Source organism: Emericellopsis atlantica, assembly GCF_019669845.1.
Source record: "Emericellopsis atlantica unplaced genomic scaffold F5Z01scaffold_4, whole genome shotgun sequence".
In the NCBI taxonomy this organism is placed as follows: Eukaryota; Fungi; Ascomycota; class Sordariomycetes; order Hypocreales; family Bionectriaceae; genus Emericellopsis; species Emericellopsis atlantica.
Window position 1 is genome coordinate 992,727 of NW_025764706.1, and position 22,615 is coordinate 1,015,341.

The window sequence follows — 22,615 nt, forward strand, 5'->3', positions numbered from 1 at the left end:
CAGAAATCGTCATCCGTAAAGGTAATCATAGCCTGGTTGATCTGATTTCTCCTACTTTGCGAGACAATCTTACTACTGATACTCCAACACGGCCAACAAACCAGCTGGCCGGCCTCACAACCCATCCTATAGCTTCTGCGTGGCACAGACTCCTGATGAATGCATTGCCCTTGTCCCCGGGTTCACCATCACCTAATGACAACGCAAGAGGTCTCTCCCGTCTGCAAAGCCACAGGACACCCTCCGAGCCGGATCAAGCCTGATCACTTGCTCACTGTCTTGAGTATCGTTGTTTGTGGTCATCAATCATCTCGAGTCGCTCCTCGCCAAAGACCTGTGTCTATATTCCGTAGAATTCCCAGCCGTCGCCAATGTTCGCTGTGTCCACATCCTCCCCTGTGTCCCCGCGCGCGTGCTTGGGGGCATACTCTGTCCGCAGCTCTTCACCAAGTCAGAGCTCCTCGTCGTCGAGCTCCGACGGCTTCAGCAGGCCGCCGACCTTCTGCCTCCGCTCTATGTCGGCAGCTTTGTTGTCGCGCTCCGCTTCCTCCTTCTCCACTGCGTAGAGCTCGGCATTATCCCCTGCAAATTCCTTGAGCGAGATGAGGAAGTCGCGCAGGTTGAGGCGGAACTTGTCGTACTGGGTGTTCAGCATGAACAGCCCCTCCACAAATTCCTTGATCTGAGCACTGCGCAGGTTGTTAGTCGTTGGTCTTGTAGACAACCCAATCATAGAAGAAAGGCACTTACGGCTGCAGGTTGGGGAATGCATTCTGCAACAGGTTTCCAACGTAGTTGGACAGGAACTCCTTGTTCGATGTACCGGCTGTTGCTTGCTCTGGCGTGTAGATGGGACCTTGAATCTTAGGCTGGGTTCCATCCGCCGGCTGCACGTAGTAGAAGAGCTTCATCAGCACCATCGACTGCGTCTTGAACCCGGCCTTGTGGTCTGGGTCCGTCACCACGAAGAACACATCCTGAAGAATGTTGACAAAGAATCGCTGGAAGAACTCGTTGGCGGCCGACACGTCTGTCTTGTCCGCAATGTTGTTGATCAGCTCCAGGCACATGTTCAAGCCAGCACCCTCCACATCGCGGTTGTCGTGCTTGAACGCCCACGAGCATGAGTCGATGACGAACTTGAACTGGTTGCTGTCAAGCTTCAGCAGCGCTGGGAATGTGTGCAGGTTGATGGCTCGGAGCAAGTTGAAGAACTCGACGCGGTGCTCCGGGAACTCGGAGAAGTCCTTGTTGATCATGTCAAGAGTGCATTCGAACACGTTCTGCATGATAATCGGGACTTGATCTTCCATAATGGCCTGCAGAGGTTAGCACATGATTCATCCTCAGGTGGGCTCGCACTTACCCCAAGCTTCGTGATGATTGTCGACATGGCCTTGAGCACTTCCGCGTCACGAGCACCCGGCACGTTCCGGTTGTAGTCGACCAAGACCGACTCGAGCAGCGGCGGTACCATCTGGGTCCGCACAGCTCCCAGATCCTCTGCCTTGTCGACATATGTCTCGATCAACTTCAGAATCTCCTTCTTGATCGTGCGCAGGCCCCTGACTTTGGGCATCTTCGGCGCAAGGTCGCCATCTCTGGCCACAGCCTCCGATATCAGGCCGCTTGTCGCGCGATACATTTCGAGCATGTCGTGGTAGATTCTCCCGATTTGAGGGTAAAAGTATGGCCCGATCGAGCTGCACGCCGATACGTTGGTCTTCATAATGTTGCCAATGACCTTGATCGTTTCCGCATCCTGGAGGATTGCCGGGTTCGACGTCGCCTGCTTAATGATCTCGTCCCAGGCCGAGTTGGGGATGCTCATGAGGTCGGCCAGCAACCGTTCCTGCTGGTGCTGGTTTCCTTGAGCTGCTACCATATAGCCGCAAGCCTCGTAGAAGGTGTGCACCTGCTGGGGCGTGAGATCGCACGTAATCTTACCCATGTTCCTCACAATCTCCTCAATGAACGGCTCCTGCTCGCTAGGCTGAATCGCCACAAAGTGGCGACGGCACTGACGCGCAATCTTGATGAATGTGTCGCAAGCCATGTCCTGGACGCCCTCGTGCGACTCGTGCATAAACTCAAAGAGCTTGTTCACCACGGTCTTGAGGAACTTCCAGTGGGCCTTCAGGAAGCGGGGGTACTGGCCGACAATGTACATGATGTTACTGGCCACGACCGCTTTGTTGTCCTTGCCGCGCTTCATCTCCGTCAAGCCCAGGAGGTCTTTGATGACCGTGACCAGGAAGCGCTTCTCGGTCTCTTCGTTCATCGCAAGCGAGATGGATCCAATCGCCCAGCAAAGAACGTTGCAGTTATGCCATGACCACTCCGTACCGTCCACCTGGCGTGCCAGCTTCTCGGTCATGATAGATTCGGTGTCGACCACATCCAAGTGCGTCAGGTACACAAGGCACTCGCGAATCGTCTTGTACAGCTGGACAGTGTCACTCTCCTTGACGAACTCGCGCACGATTTCGCCCTCGTCGTTTTCCACAATGAGCACCTCTTCTGGTCGCACCATTTTCTCGATCATGACAACCCGCAGGTTCGACAGAATCTCGTTGTACTTGTGTTTGCGGAGAGGGTAGTTGGCCAGGACGCTGGGCGCTGGGGCGCCGCTGCCCGAAACAGATCCTCCCATTGCCTGCAAAGCACTCGAGTCGTTGAGCGGTAGAGACTGCATCTCCTCATACAGCTCTTGGACCATCTTGAGCCAGTAGTCGAGGCAGATCTTGAAGATCTCGCGGTCATCGATCTGGGAGATTCGAATCAAGTAATAGTGACCATGCATAAGGAAATCGCGATTCGGTAGGTTCTCGATAAGCTGATATTGTGGTTAGCGAGGTTGACTGGGGAGCGTGAGTCCAAGAGACATACGACCAAGTGGTAACTGAAGAAGTTGCAAAGGAACAGCGCAAGATTCTGCACAAACTCCTGATCCCGCGAATTACTGCTAGGGTATGTCGTCTTGAGGTCAAGAGATACTGGGATGATATCCGCAATCGTGCTGAGAACCTCGGTGAACATCTTGACCAGCTCTTCGTCGTACGAATTGGGCTGTCCTGGGCCGCCAGTCTGCAAGCCGCCAATCTCCGTCAACACCTGCAGTGTGACATTCCTGAACTCGGGCGTGGGCAAAAACCGGGTGCGCAGAGTCTCGATGAGCGGCGTTTCGAAGATGTAGCCAAGGGGGATCCAGTTGCAAAAGCGGAGCAGCGTCTCGAGTGTTGCTTTGACCAAGCTTGGCTGAGTGGCCGTGTTAAGAACCTCTTGGCAAAGTTGGAAGATCTGGGAGAACTCGGCGCACATGGTCTGCTTGAGACTCCTCGTCTTGGTCGAAGTCATCTGCTCGGCCGAGTAATCGAAAACCTCTTCGGACAGGAGACGCAGGATGATCATGTTGTTTTCGCAGATGGACAGACTCGAGTGGCAGGACGAGATGATTTCGTTGATGAACGTTGGCCAGTTGTGAGGCCATTCTTGCTTCAGCACCGAGATGAGAACCAGGTTGAGCTTGTTGAGAAGGGTCTTTTGGGTTCGTAACGACTCTTCGCTGCTGGAGCACTGGATGATGAACTGAACAATAAAATTGCGGATGCCCTGGCACTGATCTCGAGGCAGGACTTTCCATCGCGTCATGATCACATTGTCGAGGACCTGGAGACCGATGTCTGCTTGATGTTAGCCTTCGCCGTCCAAGCTCTACCCAAATCGACGCGTCCGTACACTTGGTTTGAGGATACTGCGCATCCGAAAGAATCTTGTCGACCATCAACCACGCATCCGGGTCCTCTTTGAACTAGATATGGCGTCAGTCGTCGTTCGGGCGGGAAGGGTGGCAGATAACCCACTTGGTTGAGAGCATTCTGGGCTGCTTTTTGCTAGAAACACGGTCGTTAGCACGAGATTTTCGATATGTAGGTGACGTGAGCAAACCTGTTCTCCGCGACCTTCGAAAAAGGTGCGCACAGTCGCGTCGAGTTCCTCGATGCTGGGCGCCATGGTGGACAAAGCCGGCGCGTGTTGATACTGAAGTGGGGGAGTTGAAAGCAAACGAGGCGGGAAGAGTTCAAGTGTGACGGAAAGCAATGTTGCCTGGGTTCGTGCTGCTGGCGGAAGGTTCTCCTCTGCACTTGCAGTACCAGCAAACACCAGGCGGGTGAGTGTAGAAAGGCTACGTGAAAGCCAATAGAACGCAAGATCCAATCTTGAAGAGACAACGTAGGAGAGGTTGCGAAGTCAGAGAGGCTGGAAACCGACGGACTGGAGTCGAGGACGGGACTGGAAGAGAGGAACTTTGAAAAGCTCACATCACAGTGGACTCCAGCAGCTGCCAGCTCCATTCACTGGGCGAGATAGCGGGGTCGGTCGCTGTAAGGAGGGGATCGCAGTGTTAACTGGCAGCCTCCAGCGCTGAACGACTTGAGGTACCGGTACATCCTTCAAGCTGTCACCGCGCTACCGGGCCTCCAGTGACCGTATTTGTCAGGCTTAAGAGCTCAAGTGCGGGGTCATCCATGTCGACGTTGTCATGATACGCTACCATGACGACCTGGGTCGAGTACCAGTACATCCGCTTGAACCTCCACGAACAGTGACCAGGGACCCCACTTTGATCGAATGATGCCTCTTGGGATACCTATCTGATATTCATCAAGACGAGGGTCCGACTGAGGTACTCACATGTCTGCCTCTGGCTCCCAATTAGTATTTCTTTGGCTCTTGAAAGCGAGGCAATGTGACATGATAACTTACACATCTGGTACCCCAGCCACCTTTGAACATGTTGCTTCACATAGTACTAGTACTCGGCATCGGAGATCATGGACACGCCGCTTCTGTCTATCTTTTTTCCTCTTATGCAGGAACAAGCCATGAGGCCATCGATATATTCATCTATACGTTTCTGCAACTCTATGCTTTCTGGTAGCCACACTCCGACAGACCGGACTTCAGCGCTTCAAGCGCGTGGTCAATGTCCTTGCGTTTGGGGTCTGTCACGCTCACACCCATGTGTCCGAAACGGATATACTTGGTGGCAATAGCCTTGTGAATGCCACCCGCGAAAACGACGCCCTTCCCAGCAAGCTTGGGCAGAATGTCAGGAATCTTAACGTTCTCGGGTAGATATATGGCCGTCATGGCATGTGCCTGGTCCTCAGGCTTCGTTGCCACAACCTCGAGGCCGAGATCCTGGACTGCCTTCTTGACCTTGTCTGACACCTCGGCGTGGCGCGCGAACCGCTCGGACAAGGGCTTGGCGAGAATCTGCTTCAGAGCCGTGTTGAGCGCGTGGACGAGCTGTGGCGAAGGCGTCGCAAAGTACGAGGGCTTCTTGGCCTCGTAGTTCTTCATGATGGGTGTCCAGTTCTTCATCGACGCAAAGTAGGATGCCGGGGGGGTCTTCCTCTTCTCAAAGGCCTGCATCGCCCTGCCACTGAAGAATGATATCGACAGACCAGCGGGACATCCGATGGCCTTCTGGCTGGCTGTGACGACACCATCCAGGCCCCATTCGTCGAACGCGATCTCTTCGCATGCGACGCTGCATACGCCGTCCACAATGACCAGGGTCTCGGGCGACACCCTTTTCACGGTGGCGGTGAGGTCCTTGAGCTCGCTCAGAACACCCGTCGAAGTATCCACGTGCGTGACTGTGAGGATTTTGTATTTCTTTTGCGACAGAGCCTTCTCGATCTCGGGTAGCTGGGGGCGTCCACCGACAGGTCCGTCGAGTTTCGTCACGTCGGCGCCGTAGGTAGTCAGGCAATCTGCGAAAGCATCGCCAAAGTATCCAGTGCTGAGCACGAGCGCGCTCTCACCGGCCTCGACCAAGTTGGCTGCCACGAGATCCCAGCCCAAGGTGCCGGAGCCGGAGATGATGTAGGGTTGTGCAGAGGCATCGGTCGACTGGAAGAGCTGACGCAGCTGTGTGAGGGTCTCACCAAAGGTCGCAACGAACGCAGGGCCAACGTGGCTCTCGCTAAGAAAGACCAATGTTAGCTACTTTCCTGTCGTAGGGGGGGCAATGCCTGGGAACGAGCCTACCTGTAGTGGCTCATGGACTGAAGGACAGCATCGTCGAACTCGATAGGGCCCGGGATGAGCAGAGTGGGATGGGCAGGCTGCGAAGACATGGTTGCGATGGTTCGACTCTGGTTCTGGGATACTGGCAATGGGTTCGACGTGCCACTGAGATGCTGCGATACCTGGGCTAGACGATTTATAGGCGATGATGTACCGGACGAGGAGGGGTTGGCCATTGAGAGCTTGCGGGGCACCATTGCCGATCTGAGGAGGGTGCTTCGGATCTGGAGCCGCATAGAGCTGCGCTAACCTCCTGATGGAGGTGCCAGGCTGCTGCCTCGGCTACGTAAAGAGTCGCGAAGGGGGGTGATTGCTTCGGCGCGTATCCGACGTGAGCTCTCGCACTGGTGGCTGCTGTTGTGAAGTGTCTGTGGTTTGTGCGGTCGCGGATGTTGTCCGTGCGAGGCCTGCTGCGTAGTTTTTGGCGGATTATTAACTCGAGCAAAATACCGTGAGCGATCGGCGGCTCCCGACGACGATATCGGCCTTTGATGGCAGGGAAAAACTAAGGCACCAATTCGGAAAGCTTCAAGCCGAAGACCCGGGCTTCAATGTTCTTCATTCATCCATGACTGCCTACATCAAGCAAGCTACCTTGCGGCTGCTACATAGCTCAGACGAGGCTACTTTAATCCTTGACGATGGGCCAACCCATGTCCACGCCTCAACGAGCCACTCGTACCAAACTTTGGTATCATCAGTCTGCCTCCACATGCTGATCTCAAGCTCAGTATCGCCAGGGAAGTAAAGAGGTTTCTGTCCATGTCAGTAAGGGAACGCGCATCGCGTGGTGCAGCGACATACCTTGAGGGGAAAGAAGATGGGAAACCATGAGATCATGTCCTTACTCTTCTGCTCAATGTAATCAGGGTGTGTGCTGATCTCAACTTTCTGACCCCGTGTCACCTCTGTCTGCGACTCATATAGCGTCGATTCGAAATACCCTGCCAAACCATGCATCACACCGCGAGTTGGGCATACGAATGTTCGGTGGCAGTAGCGCGAGTTGTGATCATTCGCACCGGCTGCTCCAGCCATGCTGCCGCCACCACCACCAACAACGCCGCCTGAGCGCTTTGCCTCGACAGACTGGAGGGTATCCTCTGGGATTGGATGCGTGAATTCCCAAGCCTCTTGGATGCGCGCATGGCCAGGCACTTTCTGCGAGACAAAGTGGAGGGCATATAGGTGGACAACCCACGGTGTGTCAAAAGCAATCTCGTCCGTTGCAGACCGTGACAAGATGTCAGCGTACAGCTTCGGCGTCGCAATCGGACTGAAGTGAGCGGTGTAGGCGCTTGGAATCGAAATGCCATGAGGCTTGGCCATGACATGCTGGATACCATCCAGGCACTCGGGTGACAGTTCATTGTCGCCAAAGGAACCGAGCAATTCGGAGATGAGGATGTCGACCTTGCCATATACCGGTCCAGTCTCCGCCGTGCTCGAGATCACCGGCCCCTTCCAGGCTCGCATGTCAGTCTTGACGACATTGACTTTTCCCTCCCACACGGTCTCGTTCATGCGCAACAGATACACATATGCGTTGGGGTTCTTCTCGACCGCCCAGACCTCAACTGCAACGCCGGTCGCTTCAGCAGCTCGAAGGGCGCGGGTGACCAGGGGGCCTCTGCCAGACCCAGCCACGGCTATAACGACCACGCCTTCTTTCGAAGTTGGTTTCTTCAGTTCCTTCCACTCCGAAAGTGCTTCTATGCAAGCAAACTCGTACTGTTCATATTTCACTGGGTCTCCTTCAAACACCTCATACGTCGCGGACTCCAGGTTGTCGGACAACGGCTGTAGAGGTGATTGGAGCCAGTCCTGGAAGCTGGTGAGCGTGTCCGATTCGAGGTACGTTAGAGGTGGCTGTTGTGACTCGAGCCATTTGATGTAGTCCACATGGTCACTGGGTGCCTTTGTGCTAAAGGAGGGCTGAGGGGCATTCTGAGCCTCGGACAGGCTAGGGAACTGGTCTTTGGAAGACGTGTCCACGCCCTTGTCGGCGAGGGACCCAGCAAGCGTGTCAATGCCGGACACATCGGGTCCAACATCGCATAGCAACAGCCACGGGTAATTCTTCAAGCGCATGTAATCGAAGATGAGCTGCTGGTGGTGTTTCGTGAGACTAGGGTACCCACTCTGGTTCTTTTGGAAAACTTGAGGACACAGGGTCAGATAGTGAAGAGGCTCAGCGAACCATCGGTCTTGCAAGTTCTTTTCCGGTAGTTTCCTGGGCATCTGGAGAGCTATGCCGGGATTAGAAAGGGCCATCTTGCAAGCAGGGGAGCGGCTTACCAACAAACAGTCGCAGGTTATAGTCACATATGCCACGAATGTGATTCCAGGAGTCCCAGGATGTGTAGATGTCCACATCCTTCTCGGCTTCTTGGGACGGCAAGTTCTTGTCGAGCGATGACAGCGACTCGGTCTGCTCCGCCCCAGGTTCGCGATACATGGGCATGTGAACCAAGAAAGTCAACCGACTCCCCACGGTAAGTGCCTCACGGACAGCGCGAGAGTACTGGGCAAGGCCTTGGTTACCGCCATTCTTTGACGCATCTCGCAATGGGCCTGGCAGAACGAGCGATCTCAGGCCAGTGAAATTGGCATAGTTGATCTCAAGGTTCAGTACCTGCCGAGAGATGCTCGCGATGATGGGGTTAGGAGAGGCGAGGTCGATCCAAGGGCTGATGAAGCCCGTGTACGTGTTCACAGATGCACTAGGAAAGACGCTGGTATCCTCAGGGGTGAGAGGCGGCAGAACAGGCTCAGCCAGTGCTGAGGTAGAGGTGGTCGTCCCCGATTTCTCTGAGTCTCGCAGCAGGGAGAGGTGCTTCTCTACCAAGGCGAAGACGCGTTTTCTGAAGTTTTCATTGGTGATGGGAGTCGTGACGAAGTTAATCTACTTTTGTGTCAGAGGTTCCAAGTCTTCGCAAGGGCCGTTGTGCTATCTTACTCCTTGGTTAAGCAGATAGCCATATTGCAAGTCAGACAGAGGGGCCTGTCTCCTTGAGTCGTGCTGTCCAATTTGGAAGTTCGGCCGTTGAGCTGCAACGACTAGAGGGTCAAAGGACCCAGTACCGCCTGAAGCCATTCTGATATTCTCGAGCGAGCTGTAGGCGACCTTTGGGTGGTGGGTACCAGAAGAGAGAGTTTTCAGGATCCGTGATGCCGTGCAAAAGCCGAGGGCAATCGAAGGTTATTGGTGAGCTATGAAAAACACAATTCGGCGGCCTTTTATTGTGCGGCCTAACAGCTGCTGGTGGATGGTTTACTGGCAGATTCCGCAGTAACAAGAGGTCAGTTCATATTATCGCATGTGTGTGAGAGGGTGTAACCCATGAGAGCAGTTGCAAAATGGCACAGTGCGACTGGGGCTTCCCATGAGTTGCAAAGGGACACTATATGCATACATGCGTCCAACCAGCCGATGGTTACGGTGTGGTTTGACAGGACGGCGCGAAACCATGTTATTCAGTACTGAAGTTTCCATGTTTGATGGGCCTGTAAGTGATCCTGGAGCGTTGCAAGTTGCTACAATTACGAGTGCCTGGTGGTCTACTCTTGGTACTCAGGTGATGACTGCTTACCCTAGATGGTATCCAAATTGCCGGACAACGTTGTCAATCTCGCCCATTCCGGTGACCTTAAAGAATCTTCATGTATCTCGTAAAAAAAAAAAATTAAAAAAAAGCATGGCGATTAGTTGAACTAATTTGATTCATCAATGACAGGAAGGATGATGCTCAGGTTTGACAATTGGGAAAACATTGCGATGCGCATTATGCGTTGGTCAACTCATGGGAAAGTCGGCAGGTAATATTTACGATCCGCAATCTAGAGTAGACAAAATGAAGAAAGATAAAAATGGTCATTATTCTCTTGGTATTCATTGCACGCTAGCTGGATGCTGCTACTGCGAGCTGGGCCATACTGAAGTATACGTATGGTGCGTTGATGCACAGTGCGCTTCCATGTCCGCATGCGTTGGCCCACGTTGTAGAGTCCCGTCCTATCGATAAGAACCATCCCGCCAAAAATTTGCCCGGCGTTGACAATCGTCGGGGCAACTTCATCGGTCGCTACTGCCCTCCGTCGCTCGCTACGAACCCGAAAGTCTGCGCATCATCTTGACCAGCATGTCCGACTCGCGATCTAGTAAGCGAATCAGCGCCGAAGCCGACGACTCCTCGCGAAAGAAGGCTCGCAAAGACGACGACATGGACGGAGACGAATCACACAATCCCTACCTCGCGCACAGGCAGCAGGGCAACGGCAAGAGTCGCCATGGCCTCCCATCCGCCGACTCGCCATTTGCCGGCTTCCAGCCGCGCAAGACGACCGCTGAACAACACTCCAAAGTTGAGACCCTGAGCGACAACGCCTTCACCGGACAGCCGCACTCCCAAAAGTACTTCCAGATCCTCGAGACGAGGCGTGATCTGCCCGTGCACAAGCAGCGCCAGGAGTTCCTCGAGAAATACCAGTCCACGCAGATCCTCGTGTTCGTCGGAGAAACAGGTTCCGGAAAGACGACACAGATCCCCCAATATGTGGTGTACGACGAACTACCCAACCTGTCGGGGAAGATGGTGGCCTGTACACAGCCTCGCCGTGTGGCTGCCATGTCAGTCGCGCAGCGTGTTGCCGACGAGATGGATGTGAAGCTGGGAGAGGAAGTTGGTTACAGCATCCGTTTCGAGGACATGACGGGCCCCAAGACGATGCTCAAGTACATGACGGACGGTATGCTTCTGCGCGAAGCTATGCACGACCACGAGATGAGCCGGTATAGCTGCATCATCCTCGACGAGGCCCACGAACGTACGCTCGCCACAGACATTCTCATGGCGTTGCTCAAGCAGATCGCTGCTCGGCGGCCCGATCTCAAGATCATCATCATGTCCGCCACGCTTGACGCACAGAAGTTCCAGCGGTACTTCAACGACGCGCCCCTGCTGGCTGTCCCCGGACGAACGCACCCCGTCGAGATCTTTTACACGCCCGAACCTGAGAGAGACTACGTCGAAGCTTCCATCAGGACTGTGCTGCAGATTCACGCCTCCGAACCAGAGGGCGACATCTTGCTGTTCTTGACCGGAGAGGATGAGATTGAAGATGCTTGCCGGAAGATCTCGATGGAGGCCGATGAGCTGCAGCGGGAGGTAGATGCCGGCCCCTTGGTTGTGTATCCCCTCTATGGTACTCTGCCACCCCAGCAGCAACAGCGCATCTTCGACAAGGCGCCACCACCGCTGAGGAAGGGAGGAAAGCCAGGCCGCAAGTGCATTGTGTCCACCAACATCGCCGAGACCAGTTTGACAATCGATGGCATCGTGTATGTTGTGGACCCCGGTTTCAGCAAGCAAAAGATCTACAACCCGCGCATCCGAGTCGAGTCGCTCCTTGTCTCGCCCATCTCCAAGGCCTCCGCGCAGCAGCGTGCCGGTCGTGCCGGTCGTACCAAGCCAGGAAAGTGCTTCAGGTTATACACCGAGAAGGCATTCAAAAAGGAGCTCATCGAGGCTACGTATCCCGAGATTCTGCGCTCCAACCTGGCCAACACGGTGCTTGAGCTGAAGAAGCTGGGCGTGGAGGATCTGGTGCACTTTGACTTGATGGACCCCCCGGCGCCAGAGACCATGATGCGAGCGCTGGAGGAGCTCAACTACCTGGCCTGCTTGGATGACGATGGCGAGCTCACCACTCTCGGTGGACTGGCCTCTGAGTTTCCTCTCGATCCAGCTCTGGCGGTCATGCTCATCTCCTCCCCCGAGTTCTACTGCTCCAACGAGATTCTGTCCATCACGTCTCTGCTATCTGTTCCGCAAATCTTTGTCCGGCCAGCCAACAACCGCAAGCGTGCCGATGAGATGAAATCGCATTTCGCCCACCCTGACGGTGATCATCTCACGCTGCTCAACGCCTACCATGCCTTCAAGGGGCAGTCTGTGAACGACTCTCACGGCGCCAAGCAGTGGTGTCACGAACACTTTTTGTCCTTCCGCCACTTGTCTAGCGCCGATAATGTGCGTGCCCAGCTGAAGCGTATCATGGAGACACACGGTCTCGAGCTTGTGTCAACACCGTTCGAAGACAAGAATTACTACAACAACATTCGCCGCGCCCTCCTGTCTGGATTCTTCATGCAGGTGGCCATGAAGGAATCATCTGGAAAGGTGTACCGCACCGTCAAAGACGACCAGGCTGTTCTCATTCATCCGTCCACGGTGCTTCGCACTGAATACGATTGGGTGCTCTACAACGAGTTCGTCCTCACCTCGAAGCAGTATATCCGCACGTGTACTGGCATTCGTCCTGAGTGGCTCATGGTATGTTGTTGCCCAAAGTATGTGCTGTACTCGTCCGCTAATATTTGTCACAGGAAATTGCCCCCACGTACTATGACCTCGAAACGTTCGATGATGGCGATGTGAAGCGATCTCTGATGAGAGCGGCTGAGAAGAAGCGCCGGAAGGCTGCGATGAAGGGTGATCGGTGAAGAGCAACCCAAGCGTGAGCCGCTATTATAACGAGAGCTGAATTAATACGCGCCCGCCTACTTACAGCGCGAAGGTACAGGAACCTATGGAAACAATAGAATGGTGTCAAGGCGTAACTATGTATGGCATGCGATGTGGAGAGGGCGTATTGGCAGCGGGACAGGGCTCGTCGCAATAGATGGTCGTTTACTAGACTGGTGAGCTAGCTGAATGCCGTTTCATATCTGATCATACCTACAACACGTTTGTCAGTACAATTTGCTAAGGAGGTAAACTCCGCCGCAACTCAGGCTGATGTGCCCCCCGCGCGTCAGATCCCGGGCTCTCGGTTCGATCACTGGCTCAGGCCACAGGGTGGACGAAATCTGAAACTGCGCTCCATGGATCTCCTTTGAGATGGCGGGTTGCAACCCTCATGGAGTCTTGTACAGTCGTTGCGACGTTGCCAGTTCGATGGGCTCACTCGCTGCGCCTTGCCGCGATCTAGCGTTCTCTCGCTGATCGTCGATGAAGTCATCGCTGCTGCATTCTGCAAGATCGAAAACGATCGCCTATCCATGCTATAACGGTTGTAGCTCATGATTGACCGTGGCGAATCGGAGCCTCAACATCGGTGCTGAAAGATAGACGCCTCGGTCGGACATTTTGCCAATGATAGAGGATATGGGCTGGCATGTCCAACCGTGCAATGAATGACCCAATGACCAGGGAAATTTGGTCCGGCTTGTTATCTGGTTCCCTCGTCTGTCCTATTTCTCAAGGAGGCACAGAGAATCGGGAAGTGATCAGCATACAGTAGTGCATGTTCAGCCTCAGCGGCTAGGCGCAACGCGCATGTTTCAACGTGAAGATAACATGTACACCGCAGATCGAACCAAAAAAATGTCCGAGTGGTTGCACTGGTTGATGGGATTTTTGCTCTTGTGGTACGATCCAGCCAAGGGGCACAAGGCGTCAGCAATCGTGTACTTCATGCGGGCACACATGCAGTGGTTGCAATGGTTGCAGCACAAAGGCAATGATGTTACCCAGTCGAGATGTGTGGTGGGAAGTGTCCAGGATTCCAGATTCTGTCACATCCACGCGCATGGCTGCCATGTTAGGTACTTGTATGTTGTGCGTACAGATTGTTGGTTACCGAGCACCTGTGACCTGGTTGCTGGGTTCGCAAGGTCAAAATCAGACGTGTCATCTTCAACCCTCCTCGCGGACCTCGCCAGCGAACCTCAGGGACAGGCTGACAGCACCCCTACTACCTTGCACAGGAGTCAAATAAGGTAATAGTGCCGAGTGACGGACGGGTGGTGTGATCAACCATAAAGTTGTCCCAGCCACGATCTAGCCTGGCTAACCGTGCATACTTACGTACTTGTACCGTAATTCACTTTGGGACATATCTGTTCTGTCAGAGCCTTGCGAGGCGCATCACCACCACGTCCTGACTCAGTACGTAGCGCTTGTCCCACATATCACTTGCCGAGCACCACATAAGGTGCCATGGGAAATGATGAACAACTTTCCCAGACGGGTAGACGCATGAAGCAAGTCTCGGAAGATGCGCCCCTAGCCTCTAGGTTCACTACACACATGGACCCGCTACTCGAGGCACGAGAACGACAAGTGGACCGAGTGATGCTCGGTTCAGGAGTCTAGACGTATGTAGTATTAGTAGCGAGCCATGCCCCTTAGCTTAGGGAACACCATGTCAGCTTGCGCTACTGCAAACCGGATGCAACGCGCTGAGCACCCGACATCGTGCAGCGACTGGGCTCGACAGACGTTGCGTGGTCCAGCGTCCAGGCGACTGCCGCTCGCTCTGATGACAAGAAGGAAAGCTATAAAGGCACATACACCCCCTTTCGTGCCCACTACCAAAGGGTTCGAGCAATGGCCAGGAGTGGTGAAGTTATGCTCCTGATGACGCTACGTACATGCAGACGAGGGGGCATCGGCCGGGGTTCTACGTATACCTAGTAAGCTCAGTGGCCGACACGACATGGACACATCTCTGTTCCACCTACGTACTTACGTACGTTTCTGCCAGTGTACAATCAGCTTGTGGGGGTGTCCAAAGACTCGAAATTTCTTACTAGGATGCTACAGAGTACAACCCCCGGCATCTATTCTAGGCAGATGAACACAAGCTGCAACATGCCAGAAGACGGGCCCCCGGCTGACTAGCTGTGGTGCGACCACATCCCACGACGCACACGGAACTCGCGTGTGTACGTAGTAGCTGTGCTCAAAGTATTCCGAGTGTTTACCATCAGGGGATATCCTTGTTTCACTGGGTCCGAAGGCGGCCCTTGCCGCTCCATGATGGTGTACCGTGTATGATTCGAGTCAGGGTCTTTTCGTCGGGATGATATAAGGCATGGGCAACTCGCTGTGCGAAGCTCTTGCGCGAGAATCACACGCAGACATCGACAGTGTTCGTGGAAACTCGCAAGCTCCCCATCAAACCAGAACCGGCTCTCCATAGCCAGCCAGCCAGCCAGATATATCTCTACAACCTCGGAAGGAAGCAAGCCAACATGAGCGGTGGCGGAGGTTTTTATAAGTACCGTTGCAAATACTTTTACTACGAAGATCCGTGCCCGAACTGGGTCTGGGTCAAGAACGCACCCTGCGCCAAATGTCTTGTAGGTAGCAAGAAAAGAAGAGAGGATGTTTGCTGACCGACGGCTTCTCCAGTCTGAAGGACGGGACGACGAGCCAGCGTCGCCTCCACAAGTCCGGCAGCCCGCTGGGAGTGGTGCCTGGGATATCATCGTACCCGATATTCGCGACGGCGTGCTCCAATACACCTTGATGGAGATGGTAGCACCCACAGACAACTCCACGACATGGACTCTTCGAGAAAAGGTCAAGCCTCCTCCAGACGGTATGCATCGGAGGAGTCGGTACGGATTGCAGATCGACAACAGACTGTTGAGCTAGGCGTGGAAGAGCGACGGGCGCCGCAGGCTGGGCTTCGGACGAACCTGCGAAGTTAATGTGAAAAGTTTGGTAGATGAATCGCTTCAAATGAGATCAATTGTCTGCCTCTTCCATTCTGCACAAAGCGGCGACCCAAGGAAGGGCGTCAAAGTCAAGCAACTGATTATACGTGCACATTTGAACCACGCACGTTTGCAATCCTCGATTATTAGATTCGTGATGGGGAGGCAAGCAACCACGCTTGCAGCAGCGCTCGCTGCGTGTTGCCGCCGCTAGATATTCAGGGGGTATCGGCGTAGAGTATCGTGTCAACATACTGCAAAAGAGTCAGCAGGGTTTTCATCGACTAAATCGACTCGAGTGACTTATCTCCTCCGATGAAGAGGGCTGTCCTCACGCCATTACTGGAGCAAGGAACAGCCAGGGACTGCCATCAACCTCGGGGCCTGTCCCTTTCTCCAATCTTCATCCGCACGCCAGCAAGGAAGCCGTCCACCAAAGTCCCGAGGGAATTGTTCATAAAGCCGGACAAGTACAAAACTTTGACTCCAACGCAGGCTGGGTCCCGGACTTTGCTCCCAAACCGAGCAAGACAAAGGGTCCATGAATCCCCGCTGTTTGTTTGGAAAAGCCTAGCGTGTGCCAGGATCATCATGATACCGTCGTCGGCACCCGATCACTCTCTGCATTCCTTTCCGAAACGGCTTTCCATGAACTCAAGCTCCTTCCGTTTGCAGTGCGCTGCCGACAAGGACTAGTTTTTGTGTCCGCTCCAAAAGCACCCTGAAGGGGCTGGAGGGCGTTCCGCGTGGACAAAAGACATCCATAAAAACCACGCTTTCATCTCTGATGGTCCGTATTTCAGGACAACCGGAGGAATGAGTCCGAGTTCCGAAGAACTTGGACCAATTTCTGGCGTCCTACAAACGGCGGGGCAGAGCCCGCAGCAGCAGGTTAATGCGCTCGGCGAGGCCAGATGCAGAAGCATCACACACCGGTAGCTGTTGCTGTGGTGCAGCGCAGTGACCTCAATGAATGAGTGGCAGGGTGGGCCCAAAGACCTCCCCCGAGGGCGACAGGAGCTGTGTAAAGTACGGAGGACCGAGAGCTTTGGCAAAGCGGCGGAAATTGGGGAAGACAGTCGGGTTGGGTTTCTGTTTGTAGCCGAAGGATCCTCGCAGCGCCGAGGCGCATTCCGGCAAGGTACATCCAACGGAGTAGAAAGATTGGAAACCCGCGACTGTCCGTATGTAGCCAAACTTTGTGCTCAACTCTGTTCTTGTACACGCTCCACGCCACAGCCTCTTGGGTAATCAGCGTCCTCCCGCCAACATATCACTGCAAGTGCCAGCTGCACGGCCTATTGGTGACCATTGTTCGAGTTCCAGCGGGTAGAGCTGACGAGCGACCTCACCAGAGGCTCTTACCAGACGACTCATGGCATAAACCCTCTCGCGCACCGCAAGCGGTGACTGGAGTGTCCTCCCCAGCAGTCCATCGGCACAGGGTCTCCAACATCAATCGTCCCGCTTGTGCAGCGGGCATGTTTCAGTGGTTCTCCTGGCCAATATAGAAGCCGGTTCGGACGACAGAAGCGCAAGACTTGAGCGAACCAGACGTATAGCTAGGGTTAAGTTCCGAAGCTCGTTCTCTCCTATCCGGCCGGGCTGTCTAGTGACCGACAGCAAATGACGACGAAAAATCCAATTGCGGCTGGCAGCGAGGTCCTGTTACAGGCTCGAGAGCGGCACATCGGGTCATCCGGCCATGAGGAGAGGTCTGCGATAGACGTTCCTGACGGAAAACGAGAGTCGGAGAACTGTGGGGAAGGCGATGCGCAATAGGTGAAGTCCTGGCGGACAATGAAGGAACTTGTTGATGTTCGAGTCAGCAGTAGCGGGCAGTGATGCGAGAAGATGGACCAGAGGCCTCGAGTAATATGAGCGGATCGCGGCTGTTGCATGGCCTGGTCTCGGTACGTGGAGATGTGGAGGAGAAAGTCAATAAAGCGAACGCGTCGCTTTGGGGGGAGAGGTGTGGGCCTTGCGCGTTGGCACGTGACGTGACTACATCATCAGCGCCCGAGCGCGTAAGCTAAGTACCTATGTCCTGTACAAGTAGAATCTCTACTTAGCACATCATACTATGCCCCGGTCTGACATTATCTTGGTGCGTCGTGCAGTAATACTACAGCTTACCACTTTATTGCTCAGGACTTCTCACCTCCCGCTATCATCTGTGATTCTCCATCTAACCCTTTCTACGACCCACATTTGCCAGATCCCTTCACTTCTTGTTGCCGAAGTACGGTTGACGCGCGATTGTGTGAAGATGATTAACACTGCGAACGTTGCAAGACCGCGGTTCCTTACGATAAAAATTCCCATCGGATGGCCTCCTTCTTGGAGCTGGTATTTCTCTGCTTCCCAACTCGAATCAATGGCTCATGAGATCAGTGAACCTATCGAAGAGGAGTTGCTTCCCGGCGAGGGGGCGAATTTATCGTCAGTACCCGCTCAAGCGGCCGGTCACAGACTCACACGGCAGGGCCTGCAAGACTATGAACGAGTTCTGGGGAGGCCCCTTCTTTGGCGACGATGGCAAGTTTTGTCAACAAGGTCGAGCATTCAGACCAAACAGACAGAAAAACTCACAAATGCCTGAGTCTTAGATAAGACCCTACGCCCAGACCTTCATACCAAAGGAATGAAGTTGGCAGATTGGGTGACGGAACTCGATGGCCATGAGAAAGAGGCATTTTTCGACTTTGCTTCTGGCATGCTTCAATGGTTGCTCGAAAAGAGGAAGACTGCCAAGGAGCTCTTGCAACACCTATTCTTCGATTCATTCAACAAAAGCCGCGAAAGAGATCTTTAAGACGACAGGTGGCCTGTCACGTACTCGGCGATGATGCGATAGTGCACAGGAGGTCTGGGAAGACAATTCAGGTGAGACCGAGAGGAGAAGGAAGCAAAACTGATCTCCCCCTAAGCAGGCTGCAAGTCTTGGCTCGAGCCTTATTGATCTGAATCGTGCAGTAGCACAAGCAAGCTTATGCCTTACGATGCTACTCCTGACTAGAGTCAACTTTTCAGCTTCACCTGAGCAACCTTGACGAGAGTTTGCAACCGGATCATTTGCCTGTCTGTTTGAGTTGCTGCCAAAGTACCTTAGTTCGGGGAGGTGCCGCTTCCGAGTCGAGATTCCTTTTCGCTGTTCTCTTCTTTACCCGCCTCTCTTCCCCCTTCAGCAGCCTTCCTGTTCCGTTCTTCCTCTGTCTTGGGCCTGGGCTCATTCCTAGCTGTGGAGCTCAACTCGAGTTCTCGCACTGGTTCATACATGAACCCCTCGTCAAAGAGACATACGCAGCAGGGGCATAAGCGTTCTTCTAACAACTTCCAGTGCTCATCACAAGCCGTTGTATGGTTTAGATCTTCGCAATGAGCAATCCTATTCACACATGGTTTTTTAACCACCCTCGTGGCAATCGTGTAGCAGGGGCTTGTACCGGGACGGTCTTCGAGTATCGCCTGGGGGTTGTCTTTGGATTTCGTCATTGTGTGAATCGTCACACTGTCATGTCTGGTGGTGGTTCGATGGATCGAGGTGCACGGACGAGTGTGCGGCTGCGGGTGTGTGGATGCAGAAGAGAAGACGCGATGAACTAGAACGAATTATATATAGTTTCTGATATGTTTCTAGATATGACTGATTTTTTACTTTGTCCGGCCTGACTTTAAGTTTGCATGTTATAAGAAGTATTATCAAGCAAAAGGGGGAGCCTCGCGTTTATCTTCGAGCGGTAGGTGTGAGTGGAAAAGACATAATTAGAGAATAGTATTAAGATCACTGAGAAGGCGAATTATATCAACACTATTAGGGCATATGTAGTTAGCGGTCCAGATTAACGTTTATTAAGTAGCTTACTTATACATGAGGAATCTTATCTACCTGACGCGCCTGGGCGTGTAACACGTGATACTTCTTTGCGCGCCCGGGTGCGCAACGACTACTGACGTTGAGCCCCACTGCCGCGGATGAGTAAACTGAAGGCCTCCTCTGGCAAGCAACAAAGCCGACAAAAACAGTAATTGAATGCTGCCTAGTGAATTGTCAAAGCGATGCCGATATGTCCGATAGTGTAAACACGCCACCCCAACGGCCAAATGTCGCACGCCTTCTCGTTGAGCATGGGCAAAAGGCTTTTGATCCCTCGCTTGATCCCGAAGCCAGAGCGGCCGGGTTAGAGGCTTTCAACAAACTCATCCAGAGGTAAGAAAAGACGGCGTCTAGTTTAAGAGCAAGTCTGACTTGATGGACGCAGAAGCGATACGTGGCCTTTATTGGCTCCGTTGAACACGCTCATCAAGCCGGGCGCACTCCCACCATGGCTCGCCGAGCCATTCATGCAAACCCTTACCATGCTGCCTCTGAAGTCAGACGGTGTCCGTGGCACGCTCGAGTTTATCTTCCAGGTGCACCCGAGTAACGACGGCAAGATTGAGCCGTCTGCGAAGCCGCAAAAGCAGGAGGCTAGTATAACCCACGAAGCCGTGGCCCATGCAACGAGACTTCTCTCGTCCGTGCCCAAGTCCATCACGCCACAAGCGTGGTTCGAGGGGATATCCGGCCAGCTGTTCCACTTGATGGACGGTAATGAGGGCGATGATCTTGCTAGAGTCGCCGCTCAAGTCGTAGGATTTGGTGTGCTGGGGAAGCGGTTGTACGGAGAGCCCGGTACGCATGGCTGGATTCCTTCGCGAGACCATGAACTGATCATGACACAGGGGCTCCGGGCTGGAACATTTTCGCGCAGCCATTTTTAGAAGATATCAATCCCTCATTGCTGAGCCAGACCAAAGACAGCGACGCTGAACTGGTGGATCTGAGTCGAGGGCGTGTCATCGTCACAGCGGAGCAACTGAGAAAGTCCTTTCAACGTGTCAAACTACTTGTTCTCACAAACTCCTCGGCAGGCCTCTGCAAGAGGTTGCTCCAGCCCATAATCGCACAGATATGGAGCATTGCTGCACTGCCGCACGCATCGAGCGATGGGGCTCTACAGACAGCGGCACAGAGCCTCCTGCAGACATACCTCAAGCTCTTCGGTACTGCAGACTCTATTCTGCATCTGTTCCCGACGGCTCCGAGCAACGGCTCTCTTTCCCAGGATGCGGAAGCTTGGTTCTACCGAGCGAGCGACGAGGGCGCAGTGGACATTGTAGCTGGGCAGCCCGAAGCGAACACGGAGGCTGAGGTGGACTGGCAATTTCTGCAGCAAAAAGCGGCAATACTGGCGGAAAAAATGCTGGCTGCCACGTCGAAAGAGGATACCTCGACCGTTTTCCTCGGCCTCCTGCGTCGATGGATCGCCAAGGCGGAGAAGAGTTCGGGCGAGATAGTGCTCCAGGCGGAGAAGGAGGACGAGCCCACGGAGCCTCCCCAGCAGGATCTCTTTGAGATCTCGTTGCTTCAGCAGCTTCTCGACAAGGCACCTGGAAAGCTGGTCAGTCAATTTGACCAGGTTGTTAGTCTGATCTGCGAGGTTCTACAGACCGATTCCCAGGCCTCGCTGGGCGATGAGCTAGTTGGTGTTGTGCTCAGCTTGCTCAACATGGTCATCACGGCGCCTACATTCCAACGATCAGACATTCAAGGGGAAGAAATTGCGTCCATAGAGACGTCTCTCGAGCGGCTGGCCAAGAGCGACCGGTCAGTGGCCCAGACAGCGTCCAACTTGGCCATGCTGCTCCGATATCGAGACCAACTTGACCAAGAAAAGGAAACAGCCAGCACAGCACCCGGGCCTCGCCAAGTGGAAGACCGTCGAAAGTACAACTTGGCGATGAATTATATCACAGAGATCGACAGCCCACCTCCAGTAGTATCGGAAGGACTGAATCTGCTCTCCGAGCTGATTCAACATCGCAGCTCGGTACTAGACATCAACACAACCACACTCCTGCTGTGTAGGCTTCTGGCGAATGGCGAGGACTTTGTGAATCTTCGCATCGTCAAGATGCTCAACACACTGGCTGACAAGCACCCGAAAACAACCATCAAGGAGATACTAGAGAACTACCTCGACCCTCGCGAAAAGTCGACGACAGATACACGTCTCCGTTTTGGCGAGGCCCTGTTGCAAATTGTGCAGAGACTAGGGCAGACGTTTGCAGGCGATCTCGCACAGCAAATCGCGGAGACACTACTGTCGATTGCCGGCCGACGCGGCTACAGGGCAAAGACCAAGGCCAAACAGGCCAGAGACGAGCGTCTGCAGGCGCTCAAGGCCAAGAAGGGAAAGGCTAAAGAAGAAGAGGATCTTCTATCGGATGACGAGGAAGAGCTCTCGGAAGAGCAAAAGGCCAACAACGATATCTTGACCCGCATCCTGCAAGGATGGGAGAGCAAGCGGGGGACTGAAGACGTGCGTATGCGTACGTCCGCTCTTTCGATATTCGGCACCGCTCTGGAGACCAACATCGGTGGCATCGGACCGGCGCTTGCCTCGGGGGGCGTGGACCTCAGTCTCCACGTCCTGGTCATGGAGCCAGAGATGGAGAAGGGCATCTTGCGGCGAGCCGCCATCATCGCCATCCTCAGTTTCGTCCGGGCGTTGGCCAAGGCCCGCGAGGAGAAGCGTTCGCTTGGGTTCGGGCTCACGGACGCCAGCCGCGAGGACATTACTCGGACATTGCAGTACGTGGCCGGCACGGACAACGATGCTCTTGTGCAGCAGCACGCACAGGATGTGATAGAGAGCCTGGAGGCCTGGCAGATGACGAGTCTTCTCCCAAGGCAAGACGAGGATAGTATGTCGGGTCCCGTCCTCGGGAGATTGGCCGGATTGGCGGTCAACCCGGTCACTGGGATTCACGACCCGTCTGAGCAGTCGCGGCCCAGGATAGAGGAGATTGAATGATGAAGCATTTTGGTGCTGAAACAAGGCTTGATTATCTGTTCGTTTGCAGCATTGGGGCGGTGCTTGCATGACTCTCAGCTGAGGCTTCCACGCTGCACGCTGCACAACACGTTGTCTGTCGCACAAGAATGCCGTGGTCAGGTATAAG

General features: G+C 54.1%; 7 protein-coding genes across 7 annotated transcripts; 4 read left to right on the plus strand and 3 right to left on the minus strand.

Annotated features, from left to right (window-relative positions):
- Positions 1-357: 357 nt before the first annotated feature.
- On the minus strand, positions 358-4,100 carry F5Z01DRAFT_411233 (CRM1 C terminal-domain-containing protein). The gene is made up of 7 exons (XM_046259558.1): positions 3,949-4,100; positions 3,864-3,893; positions 3,739-3,811; positions 2,890-3,683; positions 1,367-2,836; positions 751-1,319; positions 358-689 (listed from the first exon to the last, which is right to left on the minus strand). The coding sequence occupies exons 1-7, from the start codon at positions 4,012-4,014 to the stop codon at positions 452-454; spliced, it is 3,240 nt and encodes a 1,079-aa protein (XP_046121637.1). The 5' UTR covers positions 4,015-4,100; the 3' UTR covers positions 358-451.
- An 826-nt stretch (positions 4,101-4,926) lies between these two features.
- F5Z01DRAFT_671304 (pyridoxal phosphate-dependent transferase) lies at positions 4,927-6,149 on the minus strand (the record flags this gene model as incomplete). The annotated part of the gene is made up of 2 exons (XM_046264687.1): positions 4,927-5,995; positions 6,061-6,149. 2 exons carry the CDS (start codon positions 6,147-6,149, stop codon positions 4,927-4,929), a joined length of 1,158 nt encoding a protein of 385 aa, XP_046121638.1.
- A 427-nt stretch (positions 6,150-6,576) lies between these two features.
- Positions 6,577-9,619, minus strand: F5Z01DRAFT_702327 (protein arginine N-methyltransferase). Its single transcript, XM_046266419.1, has 4 exons — positions 9,059-9,619; positions 8,398-9,004; positions 6,904-8,348; positions 6,577-6,855 (listed from the first exon to the last, which is right to left on the minus strand). The coding sequence occupies exons 1-4, from the start codon at positions 9,194-9,196 to the stop codon at positions 6,676-6,678; spliced, it is 2,370 nt and encodes a 789-aa protein (XP_046121639.1). The 5' UTR covers positions 9,197-9,619; the 3' UTR covers positions 6,577-6,675.
- Positions 9,620-10,142: 523 nt separating this feature from the next.
- On the plus strand, positions 10,143-13,022 carry F5Z01DRAFT_411621 (P-loop containing nucleoside triphosphate hydrolase protein). Its single transcript, XM_046259561.1, has 2 exons — positions 10,143-12,434; positions 12,488-13,022. Exons 1-2 carry the CDS (start codon positions 10,242-10,244, stop codon positions 12,602-12,604), a joined length of 2,310 nt encoding a protein of 769 aa, XP_046121640.1. The 5' UTR covers positions 10,143-10,241; the 3' UTR covers positions 12,605-13,022.
- Positions 13,023-15,139: 2,117 nt separating this feature from the next.
- F5Z01DRAFT_671307 (uncharacterized protein) lies at positions 15,140-15,601 on the plus strand (the record flags this gene model as incomplete). Its single annotated transcript, XM_046264688.1, has 3 exons — positions 15,140-15,247; positions 15,300-15,489; positions 15,546-15,601. 3 exons carry the CDS (start codon positions 15,140-15,142, stop codon positions 15,599-15,601), a joined length of 354 nt encoding a protein of 117 aa, XP_046121641.1.
- A 1,926-nt stretch (positions 15,602-17,527) lies between these two features.
- F5Z01DRAFT_411606 (uncharacterized protein) lies at positions 17,528-18,462 on the plus strand. The gene has a single exon (XM_046259560.1). It carries the CDS (start codon positions 17,691-17,693, stop codon positions 18,207-18,209), a length of 519 nt encoding a protein of 172 aa, XP_046121642.1. The 5' UTR covers positions 17,528-17,690; the 3' UTR covers positions 18,210-18,462.
- Positions 18,463-19,674: 1,212 nt separating this feature from the next.
- Positions 19,675-22,467, plus strand: F5Z01DRAFT_679662 (uncharacterized protein; the record flags this gene model as incomplete). The annotated part of the gene is made up of 3 exons (XM_046265548.1): positions 19,675-19,817; positions 19,870-20,282; positions 20,333-22,467. 3 exons carry the CDS (start codon positions 19,675-19,677, stop codon positions 22,465-22,467), a joined length of 2,691 nt encoding a protein of 896 aa, XP_046121643.1.
- Positions 22,468-22,615: the final 148 nt, after the last annotated feature.